Source organism: Schistocerca gregaria, chromosome 9, assembly GCF_023897955.1.
Source record: "Schistocerca gregaria isolate iqSchGreg1 chromosome 9, iqSchGreg1.2, whole genome shotgun sequence".
NCBI lineage: Eukaryota > Metazoa > Arthropoda > Insecta > Orthoptera > Acrididae > Schistocerca > Schistocerca gregaria.
In genome coordinates this window covers 31,653,754-31,666,812 of record NC_064928.1, presented here as the reverse complement: position 1 = coordinate 31,666,812, position 13,059 = coordinate 31,653,754, and the positions used below count along the sequence as shown (strand labels likewise).

At 59.3% G+C, this 13,059-nt stretch overlaps 1 protein-coding gene across 1 annotated transcript; it reads right to left on the bottom strand.

Moving 5' to 3' along the window:
• Positions 1-603: 603 nt before the first annotated feature.
• On the bottom strand, positions 604-2,529 carry LOC126292078 (uncharacterized PE-PGRS family protein PE_PGRS54-like). The gene has a single exon (XM_049985888.1). It carries the CDS (start codon positions 2,527-2,529, stop codon positions 604-606), a length of 1,926 nt encoding a protein of 641 aa, XP_049841845.1.
• Between the last annotated feature and the right edge of the window lie 10,530 nt (positions 2,530-13,059).

Here is a 13,059-nt window from a genome sequence, read left to right as displayed (position 1 = left end):
GCCCTGCCGCCCTGATGTTCCACCACGCCGACGGACGTTGTCACAGCCCTGCCACCCTCATGTCCCACCACGCTGATGGACGTTGTCACAGCCCTGCCTCCCTGATGTCCCACCACACTGACACACGTTGTCACAGTTCTGCCTCCCTGATGTACCACCACGGTGACAACGTTGTCACAGACCTGCCTCCCTGCTGGTCCACCACGCTGACGGACGTTGTCACAGCCCTGCCTCCCTGATATTCCACCACGCTGACGGACGTTGTCACAGCCCTGCCTCCCTGATGGTCCACCATACTGACAGACGTTGTCACAGCCCTGCCTCCCTGATGGTTCACCATGCTGACGGACGTTGTCAGAGCCCTGCCTCCCTGATGTTCCACCACGGTCACAGACGTTGTCACAGCCCTGCAATCCTGATGTTCCACTACGCTGACAGACGTTGTCACAGCCCTGCCTCCATGATGGTCCACCACGCTGACGGACGTTGTCACAGCCCTGTGTCCCTGATGGTCCACCACGCTGACGGACGTTGTCACAGCCCTGCCTCCCTGATGTCCCACCACACTGACGGACGTTGTCACAGCCCTGCCTCCCTGATGTTCTACCACGGTGACGACGTTGTCACAGCGCTGCCTCCCTGCTGGTCCACCACGCTGCCGGACGTTGACACAGCCCTGCCTCCCTGATGGTCCACCATGCTGACGGACGTAGTCACAGCCCTGCCTCCCTGATGGTCCACCACGCTGACGGACATTGTCACAGCCCTGCCTCCCTGATGTTTCACCATGCTGACGGACGTTGTCACAGCCCTGCCTCCCTGATGTTCCACCACGCTGACGGACGTTGTCACAGCCCTGCGTCCCTGATGGTGCACCCTGCTGACGGACGTTGTCACAGCAATGCCTCCCTGATGTTCCACCACGCTGACGGACGTTGTCACAGCCCTGCGTCCATGATGGTCCACCACGCTGACGGACGTTGTCACAGCCCTGCCTCCCTGATGGTCCACTACGCTGACGGACGTTGACACAGGCATGGCTCCCTGATGTTGCACCAAGCTGTCGGATATTGTCACAGCCCTGCCGCCCTGATGTTCCACCACGCTGACGGACGTTGTCACAGCCCTGCCTCCCTCATTTCCCACCATGCTGAAGGACGTTGTCACAGCCCAGCCTCCCTGATGTCCCACCACACTGACAGACGTTGTCATAGACCTTTCTCCCTTATGTTCCACCACGGTGACAACGTTGTCACAGCCCTGCCTCCCTGCTGGTCCACCACGCTGATGGACGTTGTTACAGCCCTGCCCCCCTGATGTTCCACCACACTGACGGACATTGTCACAGCCCTGCCTCCCTGATGTTCCACCACGCTGACGGACGTTGTCACAGCCCTGCCTCCCGTATGGTCCACCACGCTGACGGACGTTGTCACAACCCTGCCTCCCTGATGTCCCACCATGCTGACGGATGTGGTCACAGCCCTGCCTCCCTGATGTCCCACCACGCTGACGGACATTGTCACAGCCCTGCCTCCCTGATGTTCCACCACGCTGACGGACGTTGTCACAGCCCTGCCTCCCTGATGGTCCACCACGATGACGGACGTTGTCACAGCCCTGCCTCCCTGATGGTCCACCACGCTGTCGGACGTTGTCACAGCCCTGCCTCCCTGATGTTCCACCACGCTGACTGACGTTGTCACAGCCCTTCCTACCTGATGGCCCACCACGCTGACAGACGCTGTCAAAGACCTGCCTCAGTGATGTGCCACCACGCTGATGGATTTTGTCACAGCCCTGCATCCCTGATGGTCCACCACGCTGACGGACGTTGTCACAGCCCTGCCTCCCTGATGGTGCACCATGCTGACGGATGTTGTCACAGCCCTGCCGCTCTGATGTTCCACCACACTGACGGACGTTGTCACAGCCCCGCATCCATGATGTTCCACCACGCTGATCGACGTTGTCACAGCCCCGCCTCCCTGATGTTCCACCACACTGACGGATGTTGTCACAGCCCCGCCTCCCTGATGTTCCACGACGCTGACGGACGATGTCACAGCCCCGCCTCCCTGATGTTCCACCACGCTGACGGACGTTGTCACAGACTGGCCTCCCTGATGTTCCACCATGCTCACGGACTTTGTCACAGCCCTGCCTCCCAGATGTTCCACCACGCTGACGGACGTTGACACAGCCCTGCCTCCCTGATGTTCCACCACGCTGACGGACGTTGTCACAGCCTTGCTTCGCTGATGTTCCACGACGCTGACGGACGTTGTCACAGCCCTGCCTCACTGATGGCCCACCACGCTGACAGACGTTGTAACAGCCCTGCTTCCCTGATGTCCCACCACGCTGACGGATTTTGTCACAGCCCTGCATCCCTGATGGTCCACCATGCTGACGGACGTTGTCACAGCCCTGCCTCCCTGATGGTGCACCATGCTGACGGACGTTGTCACAGCCCTGCCTCCCTGATGTTCCACCACACTGACGGAGTTTGTACAGCCCCGCCTCCATGATGTTCCACCACGCTGACGGACGTTGTCACAGCCCCGCCTCACTGATGTTCCACCACTCTGACGGACATTGTCACAGACCCGCCTCCCTGATGTTCCACCATGCTGACGGACTTTGTCACAGCCCCGCCTCCCTGATGTTCCACCACGCTGACGGACGTTGTCACAGCCCTGCCTCCCTGGTGTTCCACCACACTGACGGACGTTGTCACAGCCCCGCCTCCATGATGTTCCACCACGCTGACGGACGTTGTCACAGCCCCGCCTCCCTGATGTTCCACGACACTGACGGACGTTGTCACAGCCCCGCCTCCCTGATGTTCCACCACGGTGATGGACGTGTCACAGCCCCGCCTAACTGATGTTCCACCACGCTGACGGACGTTGTCACAGCCCCGCCTCCCTGATGGTCTACCATGCTGACGGATGTTGTCACAGCACTGCCTCCCAGATGGTCCACCACGCTGACGGACTTTGACACAGCCCTGCCTCCCTGATGTTCCACCACACTGACGGACGTTGTCACAGCCCTGCCTCCCTGATGTTCCACGACGCTGACGGACGTTGTCACAGCCCTGCCTCCCTGATGGTCCAAAACACTGACGGACGTTGTCACAGCCCTGCCTCCCTGATGTTTAACCACGCTGACGGACGTTGTCACAGTCCTCCTCCCTGATGGTCCAACACGCTGACAGACAATGTCACAGCCCTGCCTCATTGATGTTCCACCACACTGACGGATGTTGTTGCAGCCCTTCCTCCCTGATGTTCCACCACACTGACGGACGTTGTCACAGCCCTTTCTCCCTGCTGTTCCACCACGCTGACGGACAGTGTCATGGCCCTGCTTCTCTGATGTTCCACCACACTGACGGATGTTGTCACAGCCCTGCCTCCCTGATGTTCTACCATGCTGACGGACGTTGTCACAGCCCTGCCTCCCTGATGTTCCACCATGCTGACGGACATTGTCACAGCCCTGCCTCCCTGATGTTATACCACACTGACGGACGTTGTCACAGCCCTGCCTCCCTGATGGTTCAGCACGCTGACGGACGTTGTCACAGCCCTGCCTCCCTGATGGTCCACCACGCTGACGGACTTTGTCACAGTCCTGTCTCCCTGATGTTGCAAGACGCTGACGGTCGTTGTCACAGACCTGCCTCCCTGATGGTCCACCACACTGACGGACGTTGACACAGCCCTGCCTCCCTGATGTTCAACCACGCTGACGGACGTTGTCACAGCCCTGCCTCCCTGATGTTCCACCACGCTGACGGACGTTGTCACAGCCCTGCCACCCTGATGTTATACCACGTTCACAGACGTTGTCACAGCCCTGCCTCCCTGATGGTCCACCGCGCTGACGGACATTGTCATAGCCCTGCCTCAGTGATGGTCCAAAACACTGACAAACGTTGTCACAGCCCTGCCTCAATGATGTTCCACCACGCTGACGGACGTTGTCACAGACCTGCCTCCCTGCTGGTCCACCACACTGACGGACGTTGACACAGCCCTGCCTCCCTGATGTCCCACCACACTGATAGTCGTTGTCACAGCCCAGCCTCCCTGATGTTCCACCACGCTGATGGACGTTATCACAGCCCTGCCTCCCAGATGGTCCACCAAGCTGACGGACGTTGTCACAGCCCTGCCTCGCTGATGGTCCACCACGCTGTCGGACGTTGTCACAGCCCTGCCTCCCTGACGTTCCACCACGCTGACGGACGTTGTCACAGCCCTGCCTCCCTGATGGCATACCACGCTGACAGACGTTTTCAGAGCCCTGTCTCCCTGATGTCCCACCACGCTGACAGACTTTGTCACAGCCCTGCATCCCTGATGGTCCACCACGCTGTCGGACGTTGTCACAGCCCCGCCTTCCTGATGTTCAACCACGCTGACGGACGTTGTCACAGCCCTGCCTCAATGATGTTCCACCACGCTGACGGACGTTGTCACAGACCTGCCTTCCTGATGGTCCACCACACTGACGGACGTTGACACAGCCCTGCCTCCCTGATGTTCCACCACGCTGACGGACAATGTCACAACCCTACCTCCCTAATGGTCCAACACGCTGACAGACAATGTCACAGCCCTGCCTCCCTGATGTTCCACCACACTGACGGATGTTGTCGCAGCCCTTCCTCCCTGATGTTCCACCACGCTGACGGACGTTGTCACAGCCCTTTCTCCCTGCTGTTCCACAACGCTGACTGACAGTGTCATGGCCCTGCTTCTCTGATGTTCCACCACACTGACGGATGTTGTCACAGCCCTGCCTCCCTGATGTTCCACCACGCTGACGGACGTTGTCACAGCCCTGCCACCCTGATGTTATACCACGTTGACAGACGTTGTCACAGCCCTGCCTCCCTGATGGTCCACCGCGCTGACGGACATTGTCATAGCCCTGCCTCAGTGATGGTCCAAAACACTGACAAACGTTGTCACAGCCCTGCCTCAATGATGTTCCACCACGCTGACGGACGTTGTCACAGAGCTGCCTCCCTGCTGGTCCACCACACTGACGGACGTTGACACAGCCCTGCCTCCCTGATGTTCCACCACGCTGACGGACATTGTTACAGCCCTGCCTCCCTAATGTTCCACCACACTGACGGATGTTATCACAGCCCTGCCTCCCTGATGTTCCACCACGCTGACAGACGTGGTCACAGCTCTGCCTCCCTGATGTTCCACCACACTGACGGACGTTGTGACAGCCCTGCCTCCCTGATGTCCCACCACTCTGACGGACGTTGTCACAGCATTGCCTCCCTGATGTCCCACCACACTGATGGACGTCGTCACAGCCCTGTCTCCCTGATGTCCCACCACACTGACGGATGTTGTCACAGCCCTGCCTCCCTGATGTCCCACCATGCTGACAGACGTTGTCAATGCCCTGCCTCCCTGATGGTCCACCACACTGTCGGACGTTGTCACAGCCCTGCCGCCCTGATGTTCCACCACGCTGACGGACGTTGTCACAGCACTGCGACCCTGATGGCCCACCACGCTGATGGACGTTGTCACAGCCCTGCTTCGATGATGGTCCACCACACTGACGGACGTTGACACAGCCCTGCCTCCCTGATGTTCCACCAAGCTGTCGGACATTGTCACAGCCCTGCCTCCCTGATGTTCCACCACGCTGATGGACGTTGTCACAGCCCTGCCTCCCTCATGTCCCACACCGCTGATGGACGTTGTCACAGCCCTGCCTCCCTGATGTCCCACCACACTGACGGACGTTGTCACAGCCCTGTCTCCCTGATGTTCCACCACGTTGACGGATGTTGACACAGCCCTGCCTCCCTGATGTTCCACCACGCTGACGGACAATGTCACAGCCCTGCCTCCCTAAAGTTCCAGCACGCTGTCGGACGTTGTCACAGCCCTGCCTCCCTGATGTTCCACCACGCTGACAGACGTTGTCACAGCCCTGCCTCCCTGATGTTCCACCACGCTGACAGAAATTGTCACAGCCCTGCCTCCCTGATGGTCCACCACGCTGACGGACGTTGTCACAGCCCTGCCTCCCTGATGTTCCACCACGCTGACGGACATTGTCACAGCCCTGAATCCCTGATTTTCAATCACGCTGATGGACATTGTCACAGCCCTGCCTCCCTGATGTCCCACCACGCTGACGGACATTGTCACAGCCCTGAATCCCTGATGTCCCACCACGCTGACAGATAGTGTCACAGCCCTGCCTCCCTGATGTCCCAACACGCTGACAGACGTTGTCACAGGCCTGCCTCCCTGATGGTCCACCACACTGACGGACGTTGCCACAGCCCTGCCTCCCTGATGTTCCTCCACGCTGATGGACGTTGTCACAACCCTGCCTCCCTCATGTCCCACACCGCTGATGGACGTTGTCACAGCCCTGCCTCCCTGATGTTCCACCACGCTGACGGATGTTGTCACAGCCCTGCCTCCCTGATGGTCCACCACGCTGACGGACGTTGTCACAGCCCTGCCTCCCTGATGTTCCACCACGCTGACGGTCATTGTCACAGACCTGCCTCCCTGATGGTCCACCAAACTGACGGATGTTGACACAGCCCTGCCTCCCTGATGTTCCACCAAACTGACGGACGTTGTCACAGCCCTGCCTCCCTGATGTTCCACCACGCTGACAGACGTTGTCACAGCCGTGCCTCCCTGATGTTCCACCACGCTGACGGACGTTGTCACAGCCCCACCTCCCTCTTGTTCCACCACGCTGACGGACGTTTTCACAGCCCCGCCTCCCTCCCTGATGGTCCACAACGCTGACGGACGTTGTCACAGGCTCACCTCACTGATGGACCACCACGCTGACGGACGTTGTCACAGCCCTGCCTCCCTGATGGTCCACCACGCTGACGGATGTTGTCACAGCCCTGCCTCCCTGATGTTCCACCACGCTGACGGAGATTGTCACAGCCCTGAATCCCTGATGGTCCACCACGCTGACGGACGTTGTCACAGCCCTGCCTCCCTGATGTTCCACCACGCTGACGGTCATTGTCACAGACCTGCCTCCCTGATGGTCCACCACACTGACGGATGTTGACACAGCCCTGCCTCAATAATGTTCCACCAAACTGACGGACGTTGTCACAGCCCCGCCTCCATGATGTTCCACCACCCTGACGGACGTTGTCACAGCCCCGCCTCCCTGATGTTCCACCACACTGACGGACGTTGTCACAGCCCCGCCCCCCTGATGTTCCACCACGGTGATGGACGTGTCACAGCCCCACCTAACTGATGTTCCACCACGCTGACGGACGTTGTCACAGCCCCGCCTCCCTGATGGTCCACCATGCTGACGGACGTTGTCACAGCACTGCCTCCCAGATGGTCCACCACGCTGATGGACTTTGACACAGCCCTGCCTCCCTGATGTTCCACCACACTGACGGACGTTGTCACAGCCTACCTCCCTGATGTTCCACGATGCTGACGGACGTTGTCACAGCCCTGCCTCCCTGATGGTCCAAAACACTGACGGACGTTGTCGGAGCCCTGCCTCCCTGATGTTCAACCACACTGACGGACGTTGTCACAGCCCTGCCTCCCTGATGTTCCACCACGCTGACGGACGTTGTCACAGACCTGCCTCCCTGATGGTCCACCACACTGACGGACGTTGACACAGCCCTGCCTCCCTGATGTTCCACCACGCTGACGGACAATGTCACAACCCTACCTCCCTGATGGTCCAACACGCTGATGGACAATGTCACAGCCCTCCTCCCTGATGGTCCAACACGCTGACAGACAATGTCACAGCCCTGCCTCCCTGATGTGCCGCCACACTGACGGATGTTGTCGCAGCCCTTCCTCCCTGATGTTCCACCACGCTGACGGACGTTGTCACAGCCCTTTCTCCCTGCTGTTCCAGCACGCTGACGGACAGTGTCATGGCCCTGCTTCTCTGATGTTCCACCACACTGACGGATGTTGTCACAGCCCTGCCTCCCTGATGTTCTACCATGCTGACGGACGTTGTCACAGCCCTGCCTCCCTGATGTTCCACCATGGTGACGGACATTGTCACAGCCCTGCCTCCCTGATGTTATACCACACTGACGGACATTGTTACAGCCCTGCCTCCATGATGGTTCAGCACGCTGATGGACGTTGTCACAGCCCTGCCTCCCTGATGTTCCACCACGCTGACGAACTTTGTCACAGTCCTGCCTCCCTGATGTTGCAAGACGCTGACGGTCGTTGTCACAGACCTGCCTCCCTGATGGTCCACCACACTGACGGACGTTCACACAGCCCTGCCTCCCTGATGTTCCACCACGCTGATGGACGTTGTCACAGCCCTGCCTCCCTGAAGTTCCACCACACTGACGGACGTTGTCACAGCCCTGCCACCCTGATGTTATACCACGTTGACGGACGTTGTAACAGACCTGCCTCCCTGATGGTCCACCGCGCTGACGGACGTTGTCATAGCCCTGCCTCAGTGATGGTCCAAAACACTGACAAACGTTGTCACAGCCCTGCCTCCCTGATGTTCCACCTCGCTGACGGACGTTGTCACAAACCTGCCTCCCTGATGGTCCACCAAGCTGACGGACGTTGTCACAGCCCTGCCTCCCTGATGGTCCACCACGCTGTCGGACGTTGTCACAGCCTTGCCTCCCTGACGTTCCACCACGCTGACGGACGTTGTCACAGCCCTGCCTCCCTGATGGCCCACCACGCTGACAGACGTTGTCAGAGCCCTGTCTCCCTGATGTCCCACCACGCTGACAGACTTTGTCACAGCCCTGCATCCCTGATGCTCCACCACGCTGACGGACGTTGTCACAGCCCTGCCTCCCTGATAGTGCACCATGCTGACGGATGTTGTCACAGCCCTGCCTCCCTGATGTTCCACCACACTGACGGACATTGTCACAGCCCCGCCTCCCTGATGTTCCACCACGCTGACGGACGAAGTCACAGCCCCGCCTCCCTCATTTTCCACCACACTGTGGGACGTTGTCACAGCCCCGCCTTCCTGATGTTCAACCACGCTGACGGACGTTGTCACAGCCCTGCTTCCCTGATGTTCCACCACGCTGACGGACGTTGTCACAGACCTGCCTCCCTGATGGTCCACCACACTGACGGACGTTGACACAGCCCTGCCTCCCTGATGTTCCACCACGCTGACGGACAATGTCACAACCCTACCTCCCTGATGGTCCAACACGCTGATGGACAATGTCACAGCCCCCCTCCCTGATGGTCCAACACGCTGACAGACAATGTCACAGCCCTTCCTCCCTGATGTTCCACCACACTGACGGATGTTGTCACAGCCCTGCCTCCCTGATGTTCCACCACGCTGACGGACGTTGTCACAGCCCTGCCACCCTGATGTTATACCACATTGACGGACGTTGTCACAGCCCTTACTCCCTGATGTTCCACCACGCTGACGGACGTTGTCACAGCCCTTTCTCCCTGCTGTTCCACCACGCTGACGGACAGTGTCACGGCCCTGCTTCTCTGATGTTCCACCACACTGACGGATGTTGTCACAGCCCTGCCTCCCTGATGTTCTACCATGCTGACGGACGTTGTCACAGCCCTGCCTCCCTGATGTTCCACCATGCTGACGGACATTGTCACAGCCCTGCCTCCCTGATGTTATACCACACTGACGGACGTTGTTACAGCCCTGCCTCCCTGATGGTTCAGCACGCTGACGGACGTTGTCACAGCCCTGCCTCGCTGATGGTCCACCGCGCTGACGGACGTTGTCATAGCCCTGCCTCAGTGATGGTCCAAAACACTGACAAACGTTGTCACAGCCCTGCCTCCCTGATGTTCCACCACGCTGACGGACATTGTCACAGACCTGCCTCCCTGATGGTACACCACACTGATGGACGTTGACACAGCCCTGCCTCCCTGATGTTCCACCACGCTGACGGACGTTGTCACAGCCCTGCCTCACTAATGTTGCACCACACTGACGGACGTTGTCACAGCCCTGCCTCCCTGATGTTCCACGACGCTGACGGACGTTGTCACAGCCCTGCCTCCCAGATGGTCCACCACGCTGACAGACATTGTCACAGCCCTGCCTCCCTGATGTCCCACCACGCTGACAGTCGTTGTCACAGCCCCGCCTCCCTCATGTTAGACCACACTGACAGACGTTGTCACAACCCCGCCTTCCTGATGTTCCACCACGCTGACGGACGTTGTCATAGCTCTGCCTCCCTGATGTTCCACCACACTGACGGACGTTGTCACAGCCCTGCCTCTCTGATGTCCCACCACTCTGACGGACGTTGTCACAGCAGTGCCTCCCTGATGTCCCACCACACTGATGGACGTTGTCACAGCCCTGTCTCCCTGATGTCCCACCACACTGACGGATGTTGTCACAGCCCTGCCTCCCTGATGTCCCACCATGCTGACGGACGTTGTCAATGCCCTGCCTCCCTGGTGGTCCACCACGCTGTCGGACGTTGTCACAGCCCTGCCGCCCTGATGTTCCACCATGCTGACGGACGTTGTCACAGCCCTGCGACCCTGATGGCCCACCACGCTGACGGACGTTGTCACAGCCCTGCCTCCCTGATGGTCCACCACACTGACGGACGTTGACACAGCCCTGCCTCCCTGATGTTCCACCAAGCTGTCGGACATTGTCACAGCCCTGCCTCCCTGATGTTCCACCACGCTGATGGACGTTGTCACAGCCCTGCCTCCCTCATGTCCCACACCGCTGATGGACGTTGTCACAGCCCTGCCTCCCTGATGTCCCACTACACTGACGGACGTTGTCACAGCCCTGTCTCCCTGATGTTCCACCACGTTGACGGATGTTGACACAGCCCTGCCTCCCTGATGTTCCACCATGCTGACGGACAATGTCACAGCCCTGCCTCCCTGATGTTCCACCACGCTGTCGGATGTTGTTACAGCCCTGCCTCCCTGATGTTCCACCACGCTGACAGACGTTGTCACAGCCCTGCCTCCCTGATGTTCCACCACGCTGACAGAAATTGTCACAAACCTGCCTCCCTGATGGTCCACCACACTGACGGATATTGTCACAGCCCTGCATCCCTGATGTTCCACCACGCTGACGGACATTGTCACAGCCCTGAATCCCTGATTTTCAATCACGCTGATGGACATTGTCACAGCCCTGCCTCCCTGATATCACACCACGCTGACGGACATTGTCACAGCCCTGAATCCCTGATGTCCCACCACGCTGACGGATATTGTCACAGCCCTGCATCCCTGATGTTCCACCACGCTGACGGACATTGTCACAGCCCTGAATCCCTGATTTTCAATCACGCTGATGGACGTTGTCACAGCCCTGCCTCCCTCATGTCCCACACCGCTGATGGACGTTGTCACAGCCCTGCCTCCCTGATGTTCCACCACGCTGACGGACGTTGTCACAGCCCTGCCTCCCTGATGGTGCACCACGCTGACGGACGTCGTCACAGCCTTGCCTCCCTGATGTTCCACCACGCTGACGGAGATTGTCACATCCCTGAATCCCTGATGGTCCACCACGCTGACGGACGTTGTCACAGCCCTGCCTCCCTGATGTTCCACCACGCTGACGGTCATTGTCACAGACCTGCCTCCCTGATGGTCCACCACACTGACGGATGCTGACACAGCCCTGCCTCCGTGATGTTCCACCAAACTGACGGACGTTGTCACAGCCCTGCCTCCCTGATGTTCCACCACGCTGACAGACGTTATCACAGCCCTGCCTCCCTGATGTTCCACCACGCTGACGGACGTTGTCACAGCCCCACCTCCCTCTTGTTCAACCACGCTGACGGACGTTTTCACAGCCCCGCCTCCCTGATGGACCACCACGCTGACGGACGTTGTCACAGGCCCACCTCCCTGATGGACCACCACGCTGACGGACGTTGTCACAGCCCCTTCTCCTTTATGTTCCACCACGCTGATGGACGTTGTCACAGCCCCACCTCCCTGATGTTCCACCACGCTGACGGACTTTGACACACCCCTGCCTCCTTAATGTTCCACCACACTGACAGATGTTGTCACAGTCCTGCCTCCCTGATGTTCCACCACACTGACGGACGTTGTTACAGCCCTGCCTCCCTGATGTTCCACCACGCTGACGGATGTTGTCACACCCCTGCCTCCCTTATGTTCCACCACGTTGACGGACGTTGTCACAGCCCTGCCTCCCTGATGTTCCACCACGCTGATGGACGTTGTCACAGCCCTGGCTCCCAGATGTTCCACCACGCTGACGGACGTTGTCACAGACCTGCCTCCCTGATGTTCCAACACGCTGACGGACAATGTCACAACCATACCTCCCTGATGGTACAACACGCTGACGGACAATGTCACAGCCCTCCTCCCTGACGGTCCAACACGCTGACAGACAATGTCACAGCCCTGCCTCCCTGATGTGCCGCCACACTGACGGATGTTGTCGCAGCCCTTCCTCCCTGATGTTCCACCACGCTGACGGACGTTGTCACAGCCCTTTCTCCCTGCTGTTCCAGCACGCTGACGGACAGTGTCATGGCCCTGCCACCCTGATGTTATACCACACTGACGGATGTTGTCACAGCCCTGCCTCCCTGATGTTCTACCATGCTGACGGACGTCGTCACAGCCTTGCCTCCCTGATGTTCCACCACGCTGACGGAGATTGTCACAGCCCTGAATCCCTGATGGTCCACCACGCTGACGGACGTTGTCACAGCCCTGCCTCCCTGTTGTTCCACCACGCTGACGGTCATTGTCACAGACCTGCCTCCCTGATGGTCCACCACACTGACGGATGTTGACACAGCCCTGCCTCCGTGATGTTCCACCAAACTGACGGACGTTGTCACAGCCCTGCCTCCCTGATGTTCCACCACGCTGACAGACGTTATCACAGCCCTGCCTCCCTGATGTTCCACCACGCTGACGGACGTTGTCACAGCCCCACCTCCCTCTTGTTCAACCACGCTGACGGACGTTTTCACAGCCCCGCCTCCCTGAT